This window comes from Ostrinia nubilalis, chromosome 24, assembly GCF_963855985.1.
Source record: "Ostrinia nubilalis chromosome 24, ilOstNubi1.1, whole genome shotgun sequence".
Classification (NCBI taxonomy): domain Eukaryota; kingdom Metazoa; phylum Arthropoda; class Insecta; order Lepidoptera; family Crambidae; genus Ostrinia; species Ostrinia nubilalis.
In genome coordinates this window covers 10,130,889-10,158,865 of record NC_087111.1, presented here as the reverse complement: position 1 = coordinate 10,158,865, position 27,977 = coordinate 10,130,889, and the positions used below count along the sequence as shown (strand labels likewise).

At 38.3% G+C, this 27,977-nt stretch overlaps 3 protein-coding genes and 1 long non-coding RNA gene across 4 annotated transcripts; all 4 read right to left on the bottom strand.

Moving 5' to 3' along the window:
• Nucleotides 1–1,096: 1,096 nt before the first annotated feature.
• LOC135083786 (THO complex subunit 3) lies at nt 1,097–8,986 on the bottom strand. Its single transcript, XM_063978536.1, has 7 exons — nt 8,717–8,986; nt 8,231–8,352; nt 7,766–7,901; nt 6,228–6,331; nt 4,593–4,754; nt 2,721–2,821; nt 1,097–1,272 (listed from the first exon to the last, which is right to left on the bottom strand). Exons 1-7 carry the CDS (start codon nt 8,912–8,914, stop codon nt 1,112–1,114), a joined length of 984 nt encoding a protein of 327 aa, XP_063834606.1. The 5' UTR covers nt 8,915–8,986; the 3' UTR covers nt 1,097–1,111.
• A 344-nt stretch (nt 8,987–9,330) lies between these two features.
• Nucleotides 9,331–10,187, bottom strand: LOC135083904 (uncharacterized). Its single transcript, XR_010259731.1, has 2 exons — nt 9,762–10,187; nt 9,331–9,452 (listed from the first exon to the last, which is right to left on the bottom strand). It is a non-coding gene; the product is annotated as an uncharacterized LOC135083904 (long non-coding RNA).
• A 44-nt stretch (nt 10,188–10,231) lies between these two features.
• On the bottom strand, nt 10,232–23,144 carry LOC135083769 (NADPH-dependent diflavin oxidoreductase 1). Its single transcript, XM_063978511.1, has 7 exons — nt 22,707–23,144; nt 22,325–22,614; nt 22,025–22,208; nt 15,832–16,052; nt 12,262–12,534; nt 11,704–11,930; nt 10,232–11,176 (listed from the first exon to the last, which is right to left on the bottom strand). The coding sequence occupies exons 1-7, from the start codon at nt 23,089–23,091 to the stop codon at nt 10,951–10,953; spliced, it is 1,806 nt and encodes a 601-aa protein (XP_063834581.1). The 5' UTR covers nt 23,092–23,144; the 3' UTR covers nt 10,232–10,950.
• LOC135083779 (U3 small nucleolar ribonucleoprotein protein IMP4) lies at nt 17,141–21,854 on the bottom strand. Its single transcript, XM_063978529.1, has 6 exons — nt 21,572–21,854; nt 20,839–21,001; nt 19,702–19,834; nt 18,976–19,114; nt 18,062–18,183; nt 17,141–17,352 (listed from the first exon to the last, which is right to left on the bottom strand). Exons 1-6 carry the CDS (start codon nt 21,756–21,758, stop codon nt 17,161–17,163), a joined length of 936 nt encoding a protein of 311 aa, XP_063834599.1. The 5' UTR covers nt 21,759–21,854; the 3' UTR covers nt 17,141–17,160.
• Nucleotides 23,145–27,977: the final 4,833 nt, after the last annotated feature.

The following is a 27,977-nucleotide window of genomic DNA, read 5'->3' as shown; positions in this document are numbered from 1 at the left end:
TAAATAAGCCATCGCAATTTTTCCTTATTTGCTCACCGTTTAGACCTACCCTGGACTACGACAAACATTTTGAAACCAAAATCAGCTCAATTGGTCCAGCCGTTCTCGAGTTTTTATCAGACTAACGAACAGCAATTCATTTTTATTTATATAGATTTATTCCCTGACATTGCATTGTGTTTAGTAAACAACAAAGCTTAAAAATATTTTACATAATTTATTGTTCAATATCGTGTTTAGTTTTTCTTCAATGAAGAAAGAATTTGATTTATAAGCAAATAAAAATAAATTATTGACTTACTAACTCATGGTAAATATTATCTAAAGTAATCTCAAGACATCGCGCTGTCTGCATAAGCGAATATTACATAGCTTTATGTAATGCACAATAACCTGTTACTTTGTTAGTAAATATGTAACCAACCTATATATTTTTGAATAAATGAACCTGTTGAATTTTAATTACATGTAGTCTTATTTTTAGTTTTGTACCGATTTATGTCTTTATTGTGAGGTAGGTATATAACTCGATCGAGCTGACTGCACACCTCTATGGAATACGACTCTCCCTCCCACTTTTCCGCACACCTCGCGTTCGCCCCGTCCGTACCAGACCGTCGATGTGACGTCACAGGTGCGCAGTTAACTCGACCGGGTTGTAGGTATATTCCTATAATCTTTAGCGTTTGATTTCTGGACTAATCTTCTTCCTATAATTTGCTAGAATTTCCGGATTAATCCTCTTTAATTTCATCAATAAAACGGCCGAATTAAAGAAAATACACTTTATTGTCACTTAAAATAGTTCAGTAGTCTGTAAACACTTCACAACACTGGCACTAGGTTACCTCGATTATTTATCGATGCGTCCCTTTCTAAAATCTTATCTATTATTTTAGACGACTAACGTATGGGCTTATCGCGCAAAATCGATAAAACTGCACGATAAAAGATCGCGGCGCACATCTTAGGCATATTGGTTAGATCGATTCATTGGTTTTTTAGTCCATTTACATCATCAATTACTACTAATCGATTCACTATTGATTAATAATCGATATAGTCGGATTTATAATAATCGATTATCATGCGATTATTAATCGATAATCGCCTAGCCGGCCTTGGGCAGCCCCCAAAGCTTCAGGCTGCCGGCGTCGCGCTTGCGCTCCGGCGGCTCCTTGTCCTCGCAGGCGAAAGCCGCGAGGTAGCGCGACGGGTGCCACGCTACTGTAAACGTAGAAGCTGAGACCGGAATCTCGGCCACTTTCTCGCCTAGAAATTACAAATATCGATTAACTAGAGTCTGGTCCGTGAGGACGTAGAATTTTGTCCAATGACCCCAAGCTACCCATCCTTATCGCTCGCGCGTAATTATGTTGCTATCGCGCTCGCACACTCACTGCGGGTGCCAGTCGCACAGTCGCGACAGCAATATAATTACGCGCGAGCGATAAGGATGGATAGCTAGGGGTCATTGGACAAAATTCTACGTGCTCACGGACCGGGCTTTAGCTTTCCACCCGCGGCTTCGCCCGCGTGGAATTTTGTCTGTCACAGAAAAACGTTATCGTGCGCGCCCCTGTTTCAAAAACCTGGATAAAAACTATCCTATGTCAGATCAGATATAGATAGTCCTTGGATAGACATGCGATTTTTGGTTTTACAAAGATAATACGATAGAGAATAATACAAAGTAATAAAAACCACCTGTTATAGGGGCATTTTTTGGAGAAATTTATCAAATAACCAAAATAACACGAATTTATAAGCAGTTTTTTTCAAAACGTATAATTTTTTATTATTTGTTGGCATTGTTTGTGTATTTTATGTATTTTTTTAGTATTGCCTGTTATTTAGCATTATTACTGTTTTTATTTTATTAGGATATACCGCTTAGTTTAAAAGTTATTACGTTTTCTTTACAATAAGTAATTGGAAGAAAAAAAAATCTATAGATTTTATTAAAAAATCTCAAAAAAAATTTCACCTATTTTTTGTCGATAAAAATAGGTCTAGTTTTACCTTAATTCATATGTGCACTTTATCGTGACTCACACTGTATTAGGCACTGAACTGACGTAGTGTAGGCACTGAACAGGGACCCCACTATAGATCGTGCCATCCACGAAGACGCACCGCACCAATTTTTGGTCTCAGTCGCACGGAGTGCAGGGAGTTTGATCCGAGCAATTCGAGCGTCATTATTGTAGTGTGCGTGTGCACTCATGGATCATTTAGCGTGTCGATAACACTCAAACATTAGCGGAAGAATGGTGGGGCGCGTCTTCGTCGATCACACGATCTGATGAAGGTCGCGGGATGAGCCTGGATGCGATTATGTATGCGTTATGGAAATCCTTAGGTAAGGCCTTTGTCCAACAATAGACGTCATTTAGCTGAAAAGAAGGAACGCCTCTTACGAACATCCACATACTCTCTTTTTGAAGAGAAAATCTATACTAATATTATAAATGCGATAGTAACTCTGTCTGTCTGTCCTGCTTTCACGCCAGTGAACCGATTTTGATAAAATTTGGCATAGAGATAGTTTGAGTCCCGGGAAAGACATAAAATAGTTTTTTTTGAAACAGACGCGCGCGATAAAGTTTTTCTGTGACAGACAAAATTCTACGCGGGCGAAGCCGTGGGAGGCAAACTAGTTTTTAAAATAAAGGGACCTCTGACGATTTCAATATTAACTTAATACGATGAGTTCTTACCAGTCTCAGTGTCTCCAATATCGATGATGTGGTCTTCGCTAGCAGACGCCAGCAGCCGCCCGTCGAAACTGAACGAAAGCGTCCGGACTGGCCATTCTAATCTGGAATCAAGTGAATATTATATGTTTAGTTAGCTAACATAAATAAATTATATCGAACGTTTTTTTCCGTCAGACTAAAAATATGGCATGCTATTAAGTGAATAAAATTTAAGCTGTTTTGGAAATCAAACGTAGCTGAGAGTTATTATTCTAACTTGGACATTCGTCCGCAGCTGCCTCAAGTTAAAGTCTTGCTCTCCAGCGAACCTCTCCAGCTTAGAGGGGTCCCCCTTTCCCATACACCAACTGTTTATAAGAGGTTTTTCTCCTTATGGTCTTGGTTCGGCTCGTTAACATCCCACAGCGAGACTATTTTGACAGGTCTGTAGTCTTGGGGTTCTATGAAAGCTTGTGTAGACAAGTAACTACTCATGAGGAACTTTTTTGTCCATCAATAACGCACACAGTAGACTAAAAGTACCCCAAAAACTAGTGTCCTCTGTAACCAAAAGTCCATGGGACTTTGGGTTACAGCGCAGGTTTGAAGCAGTTTAGTATACAGGGTGTTAGGTAAATGGGTATATGAGCCGACACTAGCCCATGTTAACATGGGCATATAAATGGTATGGTGAAGTCAGAAATATCAATTTTCTGACTTCACCATACCATTTATATGCCCATGTTAACATGGGCTAGTATCGGCTCATATACCCATTTACCTAACACCCTGTATACCTGGAGAAGAAAAAAATTGTTCCTTTGAGGACAAAAGTCCCACGTCTGTGCAAGTTTGAAACGGGTAGCGTCTAAAAGTCCCATGTCTGTGTAGGTTTTATTACTTAAATAGATACTTAGAGAAGGTCCTCAGGCAGACTTAATCAAGTTGTCCGGGTGCACCTCACACTACAGTCGCAGTCTCTCCTTAGGGAGCCCTTACCTGGAGAAGACCCGCAGGCAGGCCAGCTCGTGCACGTCCCACAGCGACACGAGCGCGTCGGCGGAGCCCGTGGCGAAGTAGCGGCCCGTGGGGTCGTGCTCCACGCAGATGCACGTGCCCGGGTGCGCCTTCAGTACTGTCTGGAGTTCAGCTAGTGTAGCCGTTGGTGCCCCTTGTGTGAGCAGTGTAGATAGTAAACATATAGGACGGGGCCAGAGATAGATCCCTGTGGAACCCCCGTCATTATAGCTTGTATAGCATGTACCCGTATGCGCCTTCAGCACCGCCTGCAGCTTCAGCTAGTGTAGCCGTTGGTGCCCCTTGTGTGAGCAGTGTAGATAGTATAGAGAACGGGGCCAAGGACAGATCCCTGAGGAACCCCTGCCTTAAATCTTGTACAGCAGACACTTTTTCATTGCGAGGGGTAGCTGTGTATTTTTTTCCCACCTCTTGTTCCCACTGCTGCAAATCCTGTGTATCTGTGATTTTGCTAAACACTGCCATATAACAATACCTGGAGAAGCAATATGAAATGCTTTGCATATACCCACTAGGGAATGAGGACGGCCATTAGGTTATATACGACTCTCCATGCCTGCTTACTAAATCGCGACAGTGTCCACCGGAACGCAATGAAACGGAGCCGCGATTTGTCCTAGCTTGGACATTAGTCCGTAGCTCCATCACAAGTAAGATTCTCGCTCTCAAGCGAGTCTCTCCGGCTTCGAGGGGTCCCCCATTCCCCTACATCAATGTTTTTCTCCTCGTAACCGTGGTGCAACAAGGCCCCTTTGTGAACAAAAGTCCCACGTCTTCTGCATTAATACCTGGAGAAGACCGTAAGGAAGACTCGACCGAGTCGTCCGGGCGCGTGCTCCCTTAGGGAGCCCTTACCTGGAGAAGACCCGCAGGCAGGCCAGCTCGTGCACGTCCCACAGCGACACGAGCGCGTCGGCGGAGCCCGTGGCGAAGTAGCGGCCCGTGGGGTCGTGCTCCACGCAGATACACGTGCCCGGGTGCGCCTTTAGTACTGTCTGGAGTTCCAGCAAGGGGTAGCTGCGAGGAAATAATGACAGTGAGAGTGAAAAATGGAAAAGAAAACAATTAAGCTAAGAACTCACGGCGCGATTTTCACCCGCGCCCGCGGCGGTTGTAGGATTGCGGTTTTATTTCAAAACTCACGGGAGCGGTTATGCTAAGAACTCACGGCGCGATTTTCACCCGCGCTAATCAAGTCAGTGGTACAAAATGGTCGCCCGCCGATCGATCGCAGAGCGCGCGGGCGAAAACCGCCGAGGCTGCGGTTACCGCGGCCCGCGCGATTTTACTAGTTGCCTACCGGTGCCGCGGGACCCGCATACAACCGCGCCCGCTGCGGGCGCAAACCGCGTCGTGAGTTGTGCATTAGTTTTTACATAGTATCTGCATTCTACAGAAGCTGCGGGCCCGCAACCGCCGCGAGCGCGGGTGAAAATCGCGCCATGAGTTCTTAGCCTAACTGAGGAGAGTTGTGACGTTCTCGATTTTTGGCAACCTATTATTTATTAGTGAACTCTCAAGCGGCGCAGGACCGGTCTTTGTGGAAATCCTTGGGGGAGGCCTTTGTCCAGCAGTGGACGTCATCCGGCTGAAACGACGAACTCTCAACAGCGCGTATTTGTTAACTTGAGACTTGAACTAAAAAACGCGCACTGTTACGAGCTCGCTAGTAGTTATTAAGTTTCAAAAAATCACAACTCTCCTTAGGGAGAAGCCACACAGTGCGGTGCGGTCGCGGCGCGGCGCCGGAGCGGTGGCGCTGCGGTATCCTGCATATAAAAATCAATGATATTCCAGACGGTGCGTTCCGGCGCCGCACCGCAGGCACATCGCACGTGATTGAGCGAGACGGTGCCGTTGCGTCGCCGCATACCACCGTGTACAGTGATGCAGCAAAATGTTTGCGCACCGCACCGTGTGACTTCTCCCTTAGTCTACCCCAAGGTTTCCCAATTTTTTTTTGCCAAGGAACCCTAATTGATTATACTTTTCCTAGCGGAACCCCCGTACTACTCCGCCCGCACGCCCTGCCCCTTCCTTGTGCGTAAACAAGTCGGTGCGAGCGAACAACGTCGGTCACGAAATGTGGGATATTTTTTACGGAACCCTTGCGGCCTTTCCACGGAACCCCAGGGTTCCGCGGACCACCATTCGGGAACCGCTGGTCTACCCTATTAAGCACTTATTTATGTCCAGTATATTCAAAAAAAATGTTATGTTGCTGTCCTGGCAAACTACTTAAAGTACCACTTTGTTAGCTGCTATGCAATTCAGTTTAAGTTATTTACATAAAAATAAATAAATATGCATTTGTTTGTATCATAAAGAATTAAAGATATCCATTACAACTTTAAGAAGATAATATAGGTTTGCATTAATGCACTTTAAGCCAGATTTAGTTTTAAACAATATTAAAATTATTTCTTAGTTTGTAGGCTACAGGGCAGTTATTTATACACATTCCAAATGCAGCTTGTTATTTCTACTTACGTCATTATATGCACACAGCCCAGTCCATTTGTGAGGTAGAAAAGGTCCGAAGACAGGTTCCATGAGATCTCATTCACCTCAAAATTGAATTGTTCTTCAACTACCTGAAAAAATATTTACAATTTTAATAACAAACATTATGTACTTATTTTAGCTATTCACCTTCCACAGAATATGAGGTAGAGTAAATAACTAGAAAAAAGATAAAGTACACACATAATGGAAAGCTTTATGTAATTGGATTGAAAATTCACCAAATAGTAAACTGTTTCTTTAGGTCTTTCTTTAGTATAGTTCATTCATATAAAAATCAGTCTTATGTTAGCAATAGGGATGTTGCGGATCCACTTTTTTCCACATCCGCGGATGCGGATGCGGATGCGGATTTTAAGAGGCTCACATCCGCGGATGCGGATGCGGATGCGGATCTGTACAAAAAACTTAAGTGTTGGCTTAGTAGAGAAAGAAACACAGCCTTATTTATCATTTTTTATTTAATAATAAAGTAGAGAATGAATTACTTTTAGTAATTATTATATAACCTAATAATTAAACTTGAAAAACTGTCTTAAACTACACTTTTAGCTAAATTTTAGTTCATATGACAAATCTAAGATTTTGGATTCAAAATTCAGTTTTACGCAACTCGTAGGAACGGCCCTTATTAAAGAAATTACAAGTTTTTAAATAGCTACCTATATAATTACCCAAAACTACTATAATATCATAAGGATAAATCAGCGATGTCAGACAATAATAAACGCCCGACTTAACAAAAAAAATATTGCATAAAATATAACTTACCGGCATCATTTTTTATTTTCTGTAGCTTTTCGTTATTTGCTTTTTCAAACAAAGCAAACTCCTTAGCGTGCATTGATTTCAAATGATTTATTAATAACGATGTTGTTCGGCCCTTTCGCGAATATGTTTTGTTACATATTTTACATTGCGATTTCTCCCGGTCGTTGTCCACAGGTTTGAAATACGTCCAAATTTCACTTTGCGTAGGTGTTGGCATAGTTCACTTATCCAAATAGTAAATAAAACTTTACTTAAGGTTCGTAATACGAATGAAGGTATTACGTATTACGTTAAACAATACAGTTAGTTCAGTTCTTAACAAAAACCACAATAAAATCAAACGTACGCTTCAGTTCTTGTCACTTGTCACAACTACTCACTAGTAATTACAACAAAACAATAGCAAGACGCGCCACCGTCACCGATTCACTGAGGTCCAAAAACAAAAATCATTGCTTTCCTATTGGTCAATCAACACATTCGGTTGACGCGCGCCACTCGCCGGGACTGCCCCTTTCTTTCTTGTCGCGACCTGCTACAAATCCGCATCCGCATCAGATCCTCGTCGATTTATGCGGATGCGGATGCGGATGCGAATGTCAAAATCAATGCGAATGTTCCGCATATGCGGATGCGGATGCGAATATTCGCAACATCCCTAGTTAGCAACTTGACTTCCCTTATACTGTCTAATCCAGAATAAAACTAAATTGTACATTGTGTGTCAAACTTACCACTTTGTAAGTCCTTGTGTCTATAAATGAGACTAGGTCCTCCTTATTGCCTACAGCTATGGTGCTGCCATTGGGTGACCACGCTATGTTTATGTTCTCTCCTTTCGTAGCTATAATTGCTGCACATTTATGCGATCTGCAAATAACAGAAATATTAAATTTTCAAGCCTTGGAAGTTATAAATTGCTTTATCATTTGACATTGACCAATAGAAAATGATGGAAGAGGCCTATATCATACAAGAGGCACACATAATTACAAGATTATTAATAATTGTAGTTCAGATTAAAAGGCTATTTTTTATGATTATCATTTGACAATTAATGATGAATAATTATGTAATAGCATTATAATTTAGGAGTTAAAGTTTACGTTTTAAATATACGGTACACGATAGGTTCCCTAAATCGTTAAAATTGTGGAACAAAATCATTTTAACTATTGCTGTTCACTCTCTTGACTGACCTTGTATCCCATATCCTGACTGACTTGTCTCCACTGGCCGTGCTGAGAAGGTCAGCGTGTGAGGCATGCCAGCACAGTTGGTCCACCGAGCCTGTGTGTCCTCGGAATAGGTAATCTTGTGACTGTGGGAAATTAAGCCATATTTATTGTCTACCATAGTGAAAGGGTTTTTAACTAATTGTTTACTCAATACGAATAATATAAAGGGGAAACTACCAAATACAAACTTGGTTATGAACCAAAAATTAGGTTGTGTGCTAAGATATCAATTACTATGCAATCAAACAGTGTTTACAAACAAGAATAAACTAAAATTAATGTGTGAAGCATCTGCAAGTATGAAATTAACATCTGCAAGCATGATATCAAGATAAACTTCGACATTAACCTTGTTGATAAACGAAATTTTGTTTAGCGTTTGGCAGCAACAAACATAACTAAAGAAAGCCAAGTATTTGACACTTGGAAAGAACACAGTTAACTCACCAGCCTACTCCTTTCTAAGGTAAATATCGCCACATTTTTGTCGTAAGATCCTGAAGCGAGACGCCGGCCATCACACGACCAACCTACGGAATGCACTTTAGAACTGTGAGCAATGTATTCACGGATGCCATTGTGTGATGCGAAGTAGCTACGTAACTCCGCTAAGTCCTCTATCGGTGTTTGCTTTGGTTCTTTCATGTTAATATTGTTTTTTGCACTAAATAAAACAATAAACACACGCTTCGAAGCCAAAACTAACCAAACGAATGACACTAATGACAGTGACAGGACAGTGAGTGACGCTGACACAAACGTGACAGATAGGGATGTACGCAACGGAATGGTTCAATTGATTTAGACTATTCAATTGCAAATTCACAATTGAATATTTGTTAAAAATGGTCCATAAAATTAATTACAAAACCTCTTCAGTAATAAATGATCTCTATTGTAGCGATTTAAAAATAGTAATTGGCAATAAAAAGCGACCGAGCGCGGCGATATCCTGCGCTGTCGTGTTTAATTTAAAAATCCTTAGGCGATTCTTCGCCCCAACAGTGTCTTTTCTTGTAATTATAGGTACCTACCCACTACCCATAACAAATTAAATCACATTTCATGAATTAAACATTTATTTTCCAATATATTCCCTACGCCACACTTTCAGCTGGGTAGTAAAATAGGCCATAGGAGATAGCCATACAAACAGCATAAAACCAGCGTGAAGACATTTTTCCTGGAAATAAAAGAATTCATATTCTTAACAAAAATCTACATTTCACAGTTACGGGCAGGTTACGGGACTAATCCCACCACCACCACTACTGCAACTCCTGTTAAACCAGGATCTTGGCCTTCAATAAAACCCAACCATTGAAGGTTTAGTCCCGGGGATAGCTAACTAAACTCGCAACGAATTCAATCAGAAGAACCTCAGAATACAGAACAAACCAGAAGGAGTGTTCGATAACATTTCTACGCGGCAACCTCAGAATACAGAACCGTATTCTGAGAGAAGAACATAGGTGATGTCAACCACACTTACCCCAAGAGAGCACGGTACTCTGGGAGGCGTGGAGACCACCAATCCCACTTGCGCGAAGTTGCGCTTCGGCAAGATGGCGGGCTTCAATACATTTTGAAAAACATTCGCGCATTTTTTCCCAAGCATCGTTTTTATCAAGTAAAATTTTTACAATTCAGAAATATTCGCTTTTGTGAAAGCTACTTTGAAGTATTCAATTTGACATTCTGAATTTTTAATCGATTTGGTTTTTATAATTTTTCATTAAAGAGGTTTAAGTTATAATTTGAAGTACCTAGCCTAGGCTGACCTTCTTGTTAGACATTCCCGCTTGGTTGTGGGTTCGGATCTCACTGTAGTCCGTCCTGACCGTTAGATTTGTAATGTTGAAAAACTGCCTGCTACTTTTTCAAGTCATCCCTGAATTTTTTTAAATGTGAAAAAAAAAGTAAGCTTAGAAAAGAATCACAAAAACACTGTTTAATAATTCTTGGAATATAATGCATAATATACAAACGTAATTATAAAACTTAATAGCAATAAAATACAGAAGGTACGGTTTCTGGAACTGACAAAAATGATAAAATAAGTGTTACAAGTATAAGTAAACTGTTCTCAATTTGAAGGATGAGGTAGTTAATTAAATTACAAACCATAATTACAACCCGAGTCAACCTGGCAGCCGTGACGTCACATCGACGCTCTGGTACAGACGGGGCGAACGCGGAGAGGTGTGCAAGGGAGTCACATAACCGCTTGTGGTCTAGTGGTAAGACCACCTGCTTCAGACGCAGAAGTCGCGGGTTCGATTCCCAGTGGGGGCAGATTTTTCTGTTCGGTTTGGTTGGTGGTAGGGCTTGTTCTAAGTCCGCCTGGCTAGCTACCACCATCTTACCTAAGTCTGTCGCCATAACAACAATGTTAACAGCATTGTTGCATTCCGGCAGTTAGAGGTAAGTTAGCCAGTTCCTCTGTGGTTGAGGATTCCGGGTGAAGCTCGCTTCCACCTTCGGCCTGATCATCACTTACCATCAGGTGAGATACAGGCCAAGAGCTTCCTCGTTGTGGATAAAAAAAAACATAACAGGGAGGTACGCAGTTAACTCGATCGGGTTGTAATATTGAATTACAATAATAAAAAATACTGTCGATAATATCGAAGTATGTAAATGATTTTGCTAACAATCCTGCTAGAAGGCTTTTTTTTTAATCACCAAGCTTCCACTTGCAACCGTCCATTCTTTTCAATATCTCCAAGTATTTCCTTGGCCTTATCTTCAGGTAAATTCCCGTTTTGTTTGAATATATCCACAAAAGCGTCTTTAACATTGTCCGGCATGTTCTTAGCGTTGCCAGATATGTAGATGTGTGCGTTTCTTTCACTGATGAGGGGCCAGAGCTTATCGCCATGTTCTGCTATTTTGTGTTGCACGTATCTGAAAACGGGGGGATATCAAATTATTCTGAGATATTTAGATATTTAATTTAATACTAGTTGAGCCTGCGACTTTGTATGAGAGGAGTCGGTGCTCCCATTTATGTCGACTAAATTCACATCAATTAAACGCGTGCAGTTAAAGTAGTCATTATCTCTAATTGCCTAATTAATTTTCTGCGCCAAAAAATCCTCTAAATATTTCTATAAATGGGCGCTTTCAAAGAGGCGTCAGAAAGCGCGGCAGTAGCGCGCTTGCTGCGACACTAGTTTCGTACAGTCTCATACAATTTTTAGAAGCGCATTAGCGGACGAGGCGAAGAAGATCGGCAAGACCTGGAGCGAGATCAAGCGAGAAGCTCAAGACCGAACGAGATGGAGGACTGTTGTGGACGCCCTCTGCCCCATCTAGGGGACATAGGACCATAAGTCAAAAGTAAGTCATTAGCAGCGCCATTACCGCCTCTAAGGCGCCCTATAAAAAGTATTGTCTTTTCGTCGGTTCGACTAAGAAATAAGTTAACTTACATTTTATTATCTTGGTCTCTCGAAAATGCGCCATACAACGTCAGCTTCCCTTCATCCACAAGTCTCTCCCATTCTTCTCTGCAGTGGAAATCTTTCTCTTTATACCGACATCCAAAGAAGAGGTGAATGTTTTCTTTGTCCAGGGTTCCGTTGAATTCGTACTCTTGAATTAGACTTCTGAATGGAGCTAGTCCTGTTCCTGGACCTATTAAAATGTGTGGGGTTGTCTGGAATTATAAAAAGTCGCTTAAACTATCAGCAATAATCAGAATAAAAATTCGTTTCCTCAAAATATAATATGCACAGGTTCAACAATACGACCTTGTAGTATTCCTATTGTAATCAGTAACTAAGTATGAAATTTTAACTTTTCTTTCATCCATATCTAAGACGTCACTACTACGTTTTTAAGCGTCAATAATTTCATCGTTTTATGCACATTTCCATACAAGTTTATTCTGTGTTGGTCAATAAATATTGTACCAAACGCCTTCACCGATTCCAAAACTTAATGCTTTATTGAAAAACCGTACGTAAACAGTATCTTAGGCAACTTACCGGTTCAGGAAACTTCAGGCTCCCATCTTTGATCCAGCCGTACACTCTATCCCCAGCCTTCAGACTTGCTAGCCAGTTGGAACATAAACCCAATCGCGCTTTCTTCAGTTTAGTATGATAATTCACTACTGCCATCAACAAGTCTAGCTTTTGGCTTGCACTGGGCAAGCAACTGCTGGCGATTGAGAACGAACGGGGTTTTATTGTGGAGAAGAGCTCGAATAGATATTCGATTGTCAATTTGGATGCCGATTTGTGGAAGTCGTGGAGTACCTGTAAAATTACAAATAAAAATTCCATACATCCTTCTTCATATTCCATAGCCTTTGCCTAATCTTTTCAACAAAAAAATATCCACTGCTGGAAAAAGCCTCCTCCAGGATTTCCAAAACGATTTTGCGCTGCCTACATCCAGGCGCTTTCCGCAAACATCACCAGATCATCGGTCCGCCGCACAGTGGTCCCGATTTAATAAAACATGGACATTGATGCTAGAGACACGAAAATTTTTTTGATGGTTACTGCTATGATAACTAATAAGGCAAAAAAATATTACAATCCTACGACGTCTATTTCGTAGTAAAAAAAAATATGTACATATTTTTTGTATGGAAGAAATTACGTTTCTGTCAATTTTTCGAAATTCTTTAACGATGTCAAGATGCCGATCACACATGTTATAAAACAAGTGATTCTGAGTATTTCATGCGAAGATACTTGTCACTTATCTCTGCGTACTTTTGAGTTATCGAGGGATGAAAAATCGATTTTTTTATATTCAATATTTCCACGAAAAATTGCCAGAATTACAATATGGTGTATAAGGGACACCTTTGATCACACATAACAACGACTCGCACTCGCGCGCGCTTGTATGCATCAACTTTTACTAAAATAAAAAAAAAAATTAAGGGAAATAGGGTAGGGTGGGGCACAATGAAACAAAAAAACGTTTTTTGTTCATAGAAACAAAATATCTTATTATTTTAATAAACTCTTTTCAAGAAAATTTACATTAGCTATCCCTTTAATAATCAACAACATCAAACTACATGTTTCTATAAGTAATCTTAAATTATTGGCACTTTTTCGAGATCAATTTTTTGTTGTACAGTGCCCCAGATCTGGGGTACAATAAAACTAGGGTAGGGGTACTATGAAACAGATTGGGGCACAGTCCGTAAACCCTCTTCGCACTTTGTAGTTGGGCGTATATCGCACGACCTGTCCCTCTTCTTCTCGTTTTTCCTTTTTTTTCTTGAAATACCTATACAATGTGCTAAAATTATCATTTTTCAGATTTTCTGCTTCTCTTAAGTTCATATCTGCTTCATTAGGAAGCCCTATATCCGTTTTTCTTTACCAGGTAACGAACCATTGTGGTGTTTTCTAAAAACAAAAACTTATCTTACACTGAAACATGTTTTACTGTGCCCCGTTTCACTGTACCCCATGACCCCCTGCAATAACACAAAAACATATAACATTCTTTAGGTTATAAACACCGGCCTTCGTCTGATGTCAATATTACAAGAAATATGCAAGAATTATTAAAAAAATAGCCATACATACCTTTGGTAAACAGTGTACTAATAAAATCGAAAACCATTTCGTGAAAAAAGATACGAATTACTTTCAAAAATCAGTTTTTTTGCAAGAATTCAACAGGCAGATTTCAAATTGAGAAAAGACGACTGCACTAAGACGGCAGTGCGAACGCTTAATAAAGCAGTGTGGCCAGTAAAAATTAATTGATAAAAAGAGGTAGAAATATTAAACTTGTTTTACTGTACCCCGTGTGTCACTGTGCCCCCTGTAACCCTACTTAATACAACGTTGTATGTATAGGTCCGCTGGCCGTCAAAAAGTAGCTTATACGAGAGGTTGCCCAATTTACAATATGTCCATCATTGATAACTCACACAAATATCGTCTCTCTCTGAAGGATAACAAGTTTTTTTTGTTTCCAGAAGCTTTTGATAGGATGGAAGCCCATAAATACTCTCTGAAGCGAGAATGAATCTCAAATTGCGCTAACGTTTATCTTCAGGTAGACACAGTTTTAAGTTAAAAGATTGTCTACTATTTCACACTGTTCTTCGTTTTGGAACAGTTCTTTAATTATAGGTAGTCGCTAATTTCGTTTTATTAAACTCTTTCAGTTAAGCACATAAAGCGTAAACTAATTCCTCCTCAGAATGATCTAAAAGTGTTAGAGAGCGCCTCTTCTTCTGCAGAAGAAGAATTTTGCATAAATCTTCAAAAGATTTTTTATTTATACTAAAAGTCGAAGGTTGCACATCTACTTCCGCAGTCTCATCAACTGGAGCGTCTTCCTCAGTATTAACGTTGTCTATGCGTTGTGTTAACTCGGTAAAAAACATTGTTTAAATCTATATTTTTACAATTCGGCCAGACAATTTCAGAGTCTAGCCAATGCGAATTCTGGTACAGAAATTTCTTTTGGGCTCTGCTAAAATAACGACTTAATAATTTGATAATTACTCAAATCTTCGGAAGACAATTCAATGCCAATACGTTCGTCATTTTAGTCTGAAATGGTCTGGCCGAAATGTAAAAACTGTGTCTACCTGAAGATAAACGTTAGCGCTAGTTACATCTTGTGATTTGTCAAAATGGCAATATCGCAATTTGAGATTCATTCTCACTTCAGAGAGTATTTATGAGCTTCCATCCTATCAAAAGCTTCTGGAAACAAAAAAAACTTGTTATCCTTCAGAGAGAGATGATATTTGTGTGAGTTATCAATGATGGACATATTGTAAATTGGGCAACCTCTCGTATAAGCTACTTTTTGACGGCCAGCGGACCTATACATACAACGTTGTATTAAGTATTTCCCTTAATTTTTTATTTTATTTTATTAAAAGCTGATGCATACGAGCGCGCGCGAGTGCGAGTCGTTGTTATGTGTCATCAAAGGTGTCCCTTATACACCATATTGTAATTTTGGCAGTTTTCGTGGAAATATTTAATATAAAAAAATCGATTTTTTAACCCTCGATAACTCAAAAGTACGCAGAGATAAGTGACAAGTATCTTCGCATGAAATACTCAGAATCACTTGTTTTATAACATGTGTGATCGGCATCTTGACATCGTTAAAGAATTTCGAAAAATTGACAGAAACGTAATTTCTTCCATACAAAAAATATGTACATATTTTTTTTTACTACGAAATAGACGTCGTAGGATTGTAATATTTTTTTGCCTTATTAGTTATCATAGCAGTAACCATCAAAAAAAATTTCGTGCTTCTAGCATCAATGTCCATGTTTTATTAAATCGGGACCACCGTGCGCCGAGTGGGAAGTATGCCTAGTCTACGTATTCTGGTACGTGATCGCCACTTTATAACTGCCCGAACAGCCATCAGATCTACGAGGTGATACGCCACCTACTGCACTTGGGTTTAGCAATTCTGCGAGCTATGTTGATTACTTCATTTCTCCTACGATCTCATCATTTCTGTTTCGATTACGCAGGGAAACGCTCTATCGTACTTTACGCATCGTATCATCCTCTACATTACAAAAATTGCTAACTTACCTCGAGTATCGTCCGCCTCGGTCTTCTGCAATAATTCAACCAATCCTCCTGACCTTCAGGGGAGCTAAGTTCTAAGCATTTTTCTCTTTCCAACTTATCTTCAGAGATCAACGCCAGAAGAGAGAAGACGTATTGCGTGGGGTACGCTTTGAGGTCCCAATACTGTTCAGCTATTTCGTACATGGTCAGTGGAGTTTGTAGAAATTCTGGTACCGACATGTCTATAAAATAAAAGAAGTTATACAGGGTGGAAACGATAAGTGATCTCACTCGATTATTTCTAAACTATACAAGATATCGTAAAGCTATTTACTGATCCTGAAAGTGCTTCATGAGCTCTATCAAACGGTATCAATAATATGTTACAGAATAAACTGGATCTATCCGAAAATTCAATGTTTCCAGCTTCCATACATTTAGTAAAGTCACAATATTTTAAAAACTACACATGATATCGTAAAACTGATTACTGATTCTAAAAGTGCTTCACAAGCTCTATCCAATGGTATCAATAATAGGTTACCAAATAAACTGGATCTATCCAAAAATCCAATGTTTCCTTCTTCCATACATTTAGTACTACCACAGTCATGACACTCATCTCAATTGACAAGTCAATATTATAGCAAGTAAAACCTAAAACCAATGTTTTCCATGAATAATTTTAAATAGGAATACAATACAATACGAGTTCATTTTAAGTGTTTATTATTAAATAAAACAAAATACACTTCTAATATTGTGTGTCTGGCATACATTTAGTATGGAAGCTGGAAACATTGAATTTTCAGATAGATCCAGTTTATTCTGTAACCTATTATTGGTACCGTTTGAAAGAGCTCATGAAGCACTTTCAGGATCAGTAACCAGTTTTTCAATATCTTGTATAGTTTAGAAATAATAGAGTGAGATCACTTAACGTTTCCACCCTGTATATAGACGATTGTGTCTTGATCGAACTAAATCGCTAAAATCACAAATAATTTATCAGACAGGTTCGAAAATACTACCTTGAGGTGTAAGTACAAAAATTAAATAATAACTTAAGTACCTAATCTTCATTTATATCTAATAAGTATTAAATCCAAAAACTATATTAAAAGTTAAAGTAATTTTACTAACGCATTTAAATGTGGAAACAAATATGTATGCAGGTACAAGAGTATCAAATGCTTCAACTTAGTCTAAAATAATCATATTATAATCTATGCTATTCCTACGAGTCTCCTATAAAGCTCATGAGCAAATGAAGACTAACTTCACTAATCTTGAAAGAGGATCAATCTAAAGTGAAAAATAAAACAACAAATTAATAATAAATCTTTATTTCTATAACTCCTCGTCCTGCTGCCATCCATCTTCGTCACTGAGGAAGCGTCGCTTAGCCGCTGTATTCATGTAGGGGCGGAGCGCCCATTCCGTGTCTGCGGCCGGAAGCGCCTCCAGCGTGCCCAGCTTTATCTCGTAGAGCTTCATTTGGAAGCGGGGACCTATCTCGGTTAGCTCGATTTCTTTGCCAGCCTGTGGATGAAAGAAAGTGAAGGGTTTTTTTTTTAGTATTAAGTTTTCAGTAATTAACGCTTATTAAGGGTTATTTATTTTAATGTTTGGGTCTTCAAGCGCGGATCTGCGCGACTGCATGTGGATAGAATGTATGAACCTAGTAAAGCCTGGTCCGTGAGCACGTAGAATCCCGTCCAATGACCCCAAGCTGTCCATCCTTGTCGTTCGCACGTAATTATGTTGCTGTCGCGCTCGCACACTCACTGCGGGCGCCCGTCGCACAGTCGCGACAGCAATATAATTACGCGCGAGCGATAAGGATGGGTAGCTTGGGGTCATTGGACGGGATTCTACGTGCTCACGGACCAGGCTTTATCTCACGATCGTGCGATTTGAAACGCATGAGTAAAAGGTAAAAACGCGTCATCTGGACCTATAATGGGCACGATAAGTATGCCCATAACTGGAGACTTGTGACGTCACACTTTCAAACAGTAAGAATAGGCGCACACCGTTGATTTTTCGTCGGCCGATAGTTTAGTCGGGCAGTTGATCAGTATGGGCATGTATGGGAGTGCGCACACTACGCCGATTCGCTTTGGCCGATTGTTCATACAATTTAAAATCGGGCACAACTATCGGCCAACTAAAAATCAACGGTGTGCGCCTATTCTTAGTTATTTCCTGTCATGTCTCTGATTAAAAAAAAACAATCAGGTAGACTGACCTTTCTGTATGTGTGTTGCCTGAAGCAGACATAGTCATCGTGGTTTGCAAATGTGATGACTCTCTTGGAATCCTCCTTTGGAACAGGGAACAGGTATTTCAGTATGCTCATTGTCCGCAGACCTGTAAACATAAAAAAAATGCTTACGATACGGCAAGATGGCCAAATATTCGACGGAAAACTGACATCTCCTTTGACTTTTGTTGTTTTTAAGTAGCCTAATGAAAAAGAAAGACAACCAATACTGGGCAAAGGCCTTCAATGAGGATTTCCACAACAACTGGTTCTTCGTTCATTAGGCCGTGGGTACATCGAAAGCGTCCACCGGATTACGTCCATGCGTGTGGTCGCCACTAAATATAAAGTTGTTGGGTTTCATAATTTCAGCCTAAGGCTAATACTGGAGAAAGGCCACCCCCAAGAATTTCCACAACGTTCGGTCTTGCGCTAAACGCATCTGCATGAAGTACCTGAGTACTTCACGCGACCTTTACCAGTGCCCCGATTGCTAATTTTTAACGTCTCCAATACATTGGCGCTTCTTCTCCAGTTGCGCTCCGTTTTTCATTCCAGCTGAGGTAATTCGGTATCGCGGTAAAATTCACGCGTAAACAAAGAAAACAACGGATTTAATCACTTTCCATTAAAAGTCCTAAAACCTTATTTTTTCACTAAAACAGCGTGTTCGTGAAGGCGTTTCACTTGCGTTTGAGAAAAAGTAGCTTTCTTTTAGCTTTTACACCAAGTAGGTAGTTGCGTTTTGAACTAGCTGTCAAAGCGACACCGCGATACGAATTTGTGATTTTCGTTCATCGTCTAGTTGCGTTGTAGTTGAAAATATTTAGCGCAATCGGGGCCCAGATAGATAAATTCACTTTCATATTATTATCATACAATGTATTACAGCAGCTTACCCAGTTCAGACTTGAAGTTGTGGAATATGAGGTGCGGATACTGTTCACTCATGGGCCCAATATCTGGAATGTCGTGTCGCATCACCACTCCCGAGAGAGTGAAAGACGCAGTCGGACCGTACGGTAAGTGGCATATTACCTGAAACCAACAACAACAAGTATTTAACTTTAAGACTATGTATAATGTATAAAACATTTTCATTTTTTCAATGTTACAGAGAATTTGATTTTGATTTTAAGCAAGATATTTTGCAGTATAAGTGACCCCGCAGACTAGGCAGCCTGGCTGTGGTAGCCAATCCTGTATATGAACACTTTTAACCCATAAACCGTCTTATGGGCGAAAAACAAAGTTTATTTTATTTTATTTTATTTATTAGGACAACCAACAAGACAAACACGCATACATGAAATTACTATAACTAATAGTGCTTAAAACTAAGTGCTGTCTTAATTAAAGGCTGCCACGGCATGCAATGTGGACAGTTGCAAGTTCATTGTCATAAACAAATTCAAAGAAGAAAATGTTGAAAAATATTCAAGTAAAAATGCAATAATTAGAAACATAGCACATGGGAATTAATTGAATCTGCAGATGTATCTTGTAATTTACTCTATTCCACAAGAGAAATAGGTGTGATTTTGCTTCTCAATTAATTGGAATTGACAAACAACTATAAGCATCTTAGGGTTAAATACAGTTGCCAATGATAAAAATTTCCTTACCAGGCTGTCAGGCACACCCCTATGCTCATGGACCACAATGAAGTCCGTGACCTCATTGGCTCTGCATGCGTGGATGAGCTGAGACATCTCGTAACCACCACGGTTCATCCGTTGACTGTTTGGGAATATTAACCTGTAATGGGATAAATATTATTGTTATTCTGTTGTTACTTATACAGGGTGTTAGGTAAATGGGTATATGAGCCGACACTAGCCCATGTTAACATGGGCATATAAATGGTATCGTGAAGTCAGAAAATTGATATCTTCATTTTAATTATTTTAATTTTCATACAAATCTGCTTTTATAAAATTTATTTTGTATGAAAATTCAAAAAAATAAAATGATGATATCGAATTTCTGACTTCACCATACCATTTATATGCCCATGTTAACATGGGCTAGTGTCGGCTCATATACCCATTTACCTAACACCCTGTATTATTTTGTTTTTCTACACCATCTAGAAAAATACAACCAAGAAGACTCATCATCATCATTATGCGGCAGGGTTCGAAAATATCCGATATTTATTATAAATATCAAAATATCGGATATTTATGATATATATCAGATATACTTTGATATATATCAATTTTGTATGAAAGCCATACTATTATTTTATTGTATTATTCATGAATACTATTGCATAAGTGTTGCATTAACATGTTTTTAATGTTTTTAAAACTTAAAATCAGACAAATAAAGCAAAAACATAAAATTTCTTTTAAATCCGGCAAAATTTACAAAAAAAATAATAATCTTATGTCAAAAAGTGCAAAAACAGTAACAAATTTTAAAAGTTGATATATATCATTAAAACCGGCTTGATATATATCGGATATATATCCGATATATATCTTGATATATATCCCTTGATATATATCCTCGAACCCTGTTATGCGGTCATTTAGTCTACTGCAGAAGCACAACCCTCTTTCATTAATCAGAGGTAACAGTGAATATTCATTTTCTGGTCAGGCATGGACCGCCCTGCGGTGAAATACCTGCCTTATTCTGCATAAAAATTTTAAAAAGCAAATAAACTATTTGGCCAACACTTCTTCATGTTGGCCAGAAAGGTTGGGGAGACTTGATCAAAATACATAAATATTATTATTTTTAAATACACACACCTCAATTCTTTGACGAACATCTTCAGTCTGGCGCTGGGTTCTCTGGACGTTGTGATCATTATCTTAGGGTCCTCCACACCGGCAAACCTGTACTCGTCGTCCTGTGAGTTGAGAGTGTTCGCTCCACCGCTAAATCCACCGATCACTGCTGCTCTTTCTGGACCTAAAAGAATATTGATAAAGAAATAGAATAAGTCAGAATTAAATCAAAGTTGCCAATGAAAAAAAATTACATTAGCTTTTAAAATTTCAATGGAAGTGACAATAGCTGACTTAACATAGAAGAAAAAATACATAGAAGAAAAAATACAAATCCGCGGGATAGTCCAAAAAAAAAAAAAAAAAAAAAAGAAAAAATACCATTTCTGTCTAATTTCAAAAATATTTTTGGGAAGATTCAATAAAAACTAACCCTAGGATGAATTAGTGAGTAGCCACAACAGAATCATTCATCGCCTGCTATTTTTTTTAAATAGAATAAGGTTATATTTGAGTTCCAACTTTTTTTAAGGGTAATAAATGGCAGAGGTTAAAAACATTGATTATACATAAAAAAGATAGCTTATCTTCATATGGATGGATTGTAAACAGTAAAGTCGCGATAGGCTTGCTGCTTCTAACATGATTAACAGCTTAGTGTGCCGTCCAAATGATTTTTTTTTCGGATAATCAAGGTGAGTCTAACTCCAAGTTTTTAGCAACTGTAGTGTGTATAAAGTATGTAGATGCTTACCTTTGTCTTCATAATCGATTCTTTTCTGCAGAGCAAGTGCCTCCTTCCTCAAATCACCATGGATTGGGATGTTCTCTTCTAAACTCTTTTTGATTTGGTCCTTTTTCGCTTGTATACTCTTTTGCTTGTCTTCCACGGATTTTCTGTATAAATACTCACGGCGCAAACGCGCCTGCCGCCGAAGCATTTTGTTTTGTCTATTTTAGTTAAAAAAACTTAATTCACACGCTAAAAACACGATAAACACGCCGCAATCCACATGATAATAAACGTCAAAGTGACATTGACAACCAATGACACACGTGCGTTTTGACATTTGCGTTACGTTCCACGCATGTTTCTGAGATGATAAAAAAAGGTTTTTTTATTGAGTTTTGCTCAATTTTTAATTTAAAAGTTTCTGTAATTTTTAATTTAAAAATTTGTACGATGCTATTAAGCTTTGCAACTTACCGTCATGAAATTCTTCTACCATTAATCTATAGTGAGGCTTTATATCAATATTGTGAGTTTCAAATATCCCAAAGAGGTCATCTATGTCTTCCTTGCTATTTCTTGGTCTGATGTTGAATACATCTCCTGGCTTGTACTCTAGTTTTGTGCTATCAGTTATTTTTAGGGTTATTAACCTTACATCCTGTAAAAAGTATGATTTTATAATACAAAACCTTTTTTCAGAGCTTTCTTCAAATTGGGTCCCATCATACCCACATAATATGGGCTATTAGAAGGTATAACTTCCATGAAACTTACCTGGAAATGAGATGTATGAGTGGTCCTCTCATTTTTTTCTATTTCTAACAGTCTGCTGTCAAGGAACTCATCTTTACAGCCTTTGGAGAAGTAAATATCATTACTTATATCCTCTATGGACTCATTTTGAGCATTTTTCAATAGTGAGACTTTCCATCGTGGTATAAAGTTTGTGGTTAAACTGACTGTTTTGATGTTTGGAAAGTATGTTTGAAGATGAGAGAAGTAGTTCTTTATCCATGGTATAATTACCCCATCGTGGCCCAAGTCATGTTGGTAATCACAGAGGCCTGAAATTTGAAATTAATGACAAATGTGAGTTTAGGCCTGCTGACACTAATAAACTTAGCTAAGTTTATGAGGTGTATAAATACATTCTTACCAATATCTAGTAGCGGCGTAGCTCCAAGCTGCAAGAGACGCTTGTGCAGCCGTTTCCCAACAAAATTGAACTTCGCATACGAAGAATCCCCTAACCCTAGAACCCCAAACTTTAACTTCACCAAAGAGTTTGAAGGCAAGTTTCTTCTGAGCAGAAACTTCCAGAACTTCTTCATATTATCCGGCTGATCCCCCTGACCAGCCGTAGCACACACAAATATCGCAAACTCCTCATGAATCAACTTGGAAATAGGATAATCATCCATTGCCTTTACAGGACCTCGAAAACCTAAAACTTTTGTACTCCGCCATATTCTTTCAGCTACTTCCTGAGCGGTGAATGTTTGGCTTCCGTATAGCACCAAAATCCTTCCAGTATCACCCATATTATTCAGTAAATAGTCCAAATTACTTTAACAACAACAAGATAACCTACAAATTTGACAGATTGTGATAATGACAGTCAGTTGATACCAAGAGATTTTTTTATTGATTTGGGAAACCACTACTATACAGCTTATGAAAAGTAAAGAAAAATAAAAGAGAATTAAAGTTTTTGCAAGGTATGTTTTAGGATCATGGTTGTTAAAGATTATTCCCCTTGTCCCATTTAACTGGGAACACTCCACATACCTACTAAAATAAAATAAATTAAAATGCGGGTTTTGGGAAAGCTCTATGAATTTCAAGAGATATAAGAAGCGATTATCCCAAAAGGAATTAATGGAATAAAATAAGGAGGAGAAAGTACACACAGTACTGAGTCTACTAAACAACAGATGTTCATAATATTACAACCTACCTACTTTCGAGTTTGCAATGGAGGGAAGTCGAACCTTAACTTCGAACTCCTCCTATGTTCTTCTGATTAATTTCGTCGAAACAGTTAACTTTCCCCCGGGCCCCGGGACAAACTTGACCTTCACTAGTTGGGTTTTTATTAGCGGTCAAGCTGGCTACACAGGAGATGCAGCGCGGTGGGAACGAGAGGTGGTGGGAATAGTCCCGTACCTACTTTCAAAAGTTTTCGCGCGCGTTTTTTTTAATATTCCAGTGCAGCGAGCGCTGCTGCCTGATTTTTTAGACGAGTTTTTTCAGATCAATTTTTGTGTGATAAAATGCCGCCGAACCACAGCCGCACTGTTATCATCAAATGCAGCGCATTGAAATGATTGCGCTTCGTGCAAAGCTGTGGAATTACGATATCGCTCGCATCAAAATCTGTTCGCTTGAACTCTGTGATAAGCACCGAAATCGTAAATCGTAAATACGCTTGAATGTTTAATAATAAAAGAACTGTTTGAAATTCGGAGCGAATAATAATAATAAACTTGCCCCAACCTGTTTTTTTGCCATGGCAAATTTAAAAAAAACTTAAATCCTGTTCCGCAAAAAGGGGACCACATTTTCCACCCCTATCCCATCTTGACGCTCAATACCAGCACGCATCATCTCTGTTACTCCTATGAGAGTTGATCTGCCATCCTGCTCTCTATTGGCGCACGGCAGTCTCGCGGCCCGAGTTGGCGGGCTTAGTCGCTTCTCGTGAAAAACGCGGGAAAAATATCTGTGCAGTGTATTTTTTTTAATTTTAGTATTGTGGTCTGGGAATCAATTAAAAATACAAAATGTAAGTATGGTTTGCTTTCGTGTGCGTCAGAACCGCGGGTGGGGTATCATGAAATCGAATGAAACATATTCTGGTATTTAGTAGTGTTTTACTATTATTTGATAGCGAAGATAAAAATTTTAGTACTTATCTATAAACAAAATTAAACGAAAAACAAAGTTCCACCGCCAACCTGACGTCAGGATGGCGGGTGGGTAGTTGAACGGTGTACAATACTTAGAAACTGTAAATGCCAATTTTTAGTATCTCTTCATTAAATAAATAAAATAATGTTAATTCTTATCTACCCCTTTTTATTTACTTGTGAAATATATTTTTTTCAATGTCGGAAGCCATACAAATTTTTTTTTGTTTAGATTCAAAAGTTCTCTGATTAAAACAGCATTAAACGATAAATGAGGTGCACTGATATTTAATACATATCTACAAGTATTGCATAGTAAAGTAAAAATATTTAGTAGTTCTACTAAATACAAGATGAAACGATTAACAAAGTCCGCCGCCGTCCATTCTGACATCAAGTTGGCGGGTGGAAATAAAACGGTGTAAAATGCATAAAGACTATAGATGTTAACTTATTATAATAGTCCTTTGGTAACTAATTACATTTATTTTAAAATTATAACTTTTAACATCTTTAAATATTATTTATTTCATTATTTTTAATAACCATTCTGTGCGCCCACATGTTAAGAGTCGCGGCTTAGATTAAATTATGGTTTGTAATTTGTACTTAAATATGACTAACTTGTTTTGTGAGCCTTAAATAAATAAATAATAAACCCTTGTTCCACATACTTTATGGAATGAGATCTAGTTGACGGGAGGTATGATCGGGATCACATTCTTTATTAGCCATGGAACATTTCTCTCGACAGAGTAAGAGCAATGAGAATGAGAAAATGATTAAAATTACTGCGTTTCATCTTTTTAAGCTATTATTTAGGTACTTACCTACTTACTAGTAAACATTTACATGGAAGTTCCTCAGAGCAAGGGGCGTAGTGTGAGTTTATGACAAACGCATTCGATGTCGACTGCAAAAGTAACAATAAACGTATGACAGCGAACCTAGCGGAAACTTTCAAGAACTAAAATCTTCTTTGATGTTAACTCACACTAAGTCCTCAGATGAGAATTCCTATCAAGACTGTAAATTATAGTTAGGAATATTGGCGGATATAATAATATTATAGTTAATTTAGAGATGATTATGAATAAATTATGTAAACAGCAGTTGTTTTATTTAAATATTTATAAATTGAGGAACTTCTATGTAAATGTTTACTAGTAAGTAGGTAAGTACCTAAATAATAGATTAAAAAGATGAAACGCAGTAATTTAAAACATTTTCTCATTCTCATTGCTCTTACTCTGTCGAGAGAAATGTTCCATGGCTAATAAAGAATGTGATCCCGATCATACCTCCCGTCAACTAGATCTCATTCCATAAAGTATGTGGAACAAGGGTTTATTATTTATTTATTTAAGACTCACAAAACAAGTTAGTGAATAGTGATATTTAAGTACAAATTACAATCCATAATTTAATCTAGGCCGCGACTCTTAACATGTGGGCGCACAGAATGGTTATTAAAAATAATGAAATAAATAATATTTAAAGATGTCAAAAGTTATAATTTTAAAATAAATGTAAGTAGTTACCAAAGGACTTTTATAATAAGTTAACATCTATAGTCTTTATGCATTTTACACAGTTTTATTTCCACCCGCCAACTTGATGTCAGAATGGACGGCGGCGGACTTTGTTAATCGTTTCATCTTGTATTTAGTAGAACTACTAAATCTTTTTACTCTACTATGCAATACTTGTAGATATGTATTAAATATCAGTGCACCTCATTTATCGTTTAATGCTGTTTTAATCAGAGAACTTTTGAAACTTAACAAAAAAAAATTTTGTATGGCTTCCGACATTGAAAAAAATATATTTCACAAGTAAATAAAAAGGGGTAGATAAGAATTAACATTATTTTATTTATTTAATGAAGAGATACTAAAAATTGGCATTTACAGTTTCTAAGTATTGTACACCGTTCAACTACCCACCCGCCATCCTGACGTCAGGTTGGCGGTGGAACTTTGTTTTTCGTTTAATTTTGTTTATAGATAAGTACTAAAATTTTTATCTTCGCTATCAAATAATAGTAAAACACTACTAAATACCAGAATATGTTTCATTCGATTTCATGATACCCCACCCGCGGTTCTGACGCACACTTTGCTTTCTTTTTCATGAAAAATGTTGAATGTAAATTTTTGCGTGGGTGTTTGGGAGCTTTTAACCTTTGACATTTGCGGAGCTTTTCTCTGTAGAAAAAGCTTTTACCGACTGCTACCTAGGGACCAAGAGGAATCTATAATAAAACATAATAATAAGTTAAATCATAGGCATTTAATAGGCGCATCACTTAATAGGCACTTAGCTTCCGCAATAGATCTAAGGTATACTGTAATTAAGATCGTAGAGACGTAGATCAACGTAAATTCAATAACTTACATTTATGAAATGAAAATTAAATATTTTATTCAGCGACACAAAACAACATAAAAAATGAAAACAAAACTAAAACTAAATAGAGTGGGTAATGTGCGTGTCACCGAAACGGTATCCACTCAGCATCATGCCGAGGTGTATTATGGGACACCATGACACTGGTCTTCTCTGGATACCTACTGATGATTATGAATGATGATACAAATGCTTCAGATGATGAGCTTTCTAAAGCTTATCATAAAGTAATAAAGAGTTTGACCTTTAGGGAGAGACACAACCCCAATTACATAGCATAAAGTAGGTAAATACCTAATACCTAACCAAAAGACTCTAAATTGCTTTGGGGGCGTTACCAAAAATAGATAAATAGGTCCATTCATAACGCCGGTAGTCTAGTGCTTAGAGCAATTTAGGCATCCGGGGGACGTGGGTTCTGTTCCCAGCCAGTCCATTAACTGAATAATAGTCCATATTAGTTCAAAATTGACTTGGAATATGATTCGAGCTGCCTTTTCGTCGCGTCGCGTCGTGTAGAGAAAACTTACTCTCCCTTTAATTTTAATATCGTTCGTTCGTTCGTTTCAGCCAAATGACGTCCACTGCTGGACAAAGGCCTCCCCCAAGGAATTTTAATATCATGAACCCTAATTAATTTCACCTGCTCATTGACAAGACCATGCTGTGCTTTTTCCCTTCTAGTCTGTCAAAATTGCCGTCTTCCATCATGTCAGTCATTTTCCATAAAGATCCTGATGTTAAATGATGAAAATTAAGATTGAGAAGAATGATGAAAATTGTAAATTAGAGTGATGAACTGTTTCTTTTAATTTCCTGTTACCTACATTCCTCATTTTCCTGATCATGAATATTATTCTTTCCAAATTCCGTAATTTAGGCAATTTTCCTTAAATTCCCGTTTCCCCGTTTTTAACTCGACACTGGCAGGAGGCTTATCTTGCATAATATTATTATAGAGTGTGTAGGTTCACACAGGTGTAGCAGAATAATACTGTGCCGGATACTCCTTCTTCAAACGACTCTCAAAACTACTCAAAGTCACCTTTTCCCTTGAAACTTAAGTTATCAAGAGAAATACCCTCAATGAAATCGGAAGCTATAATTTG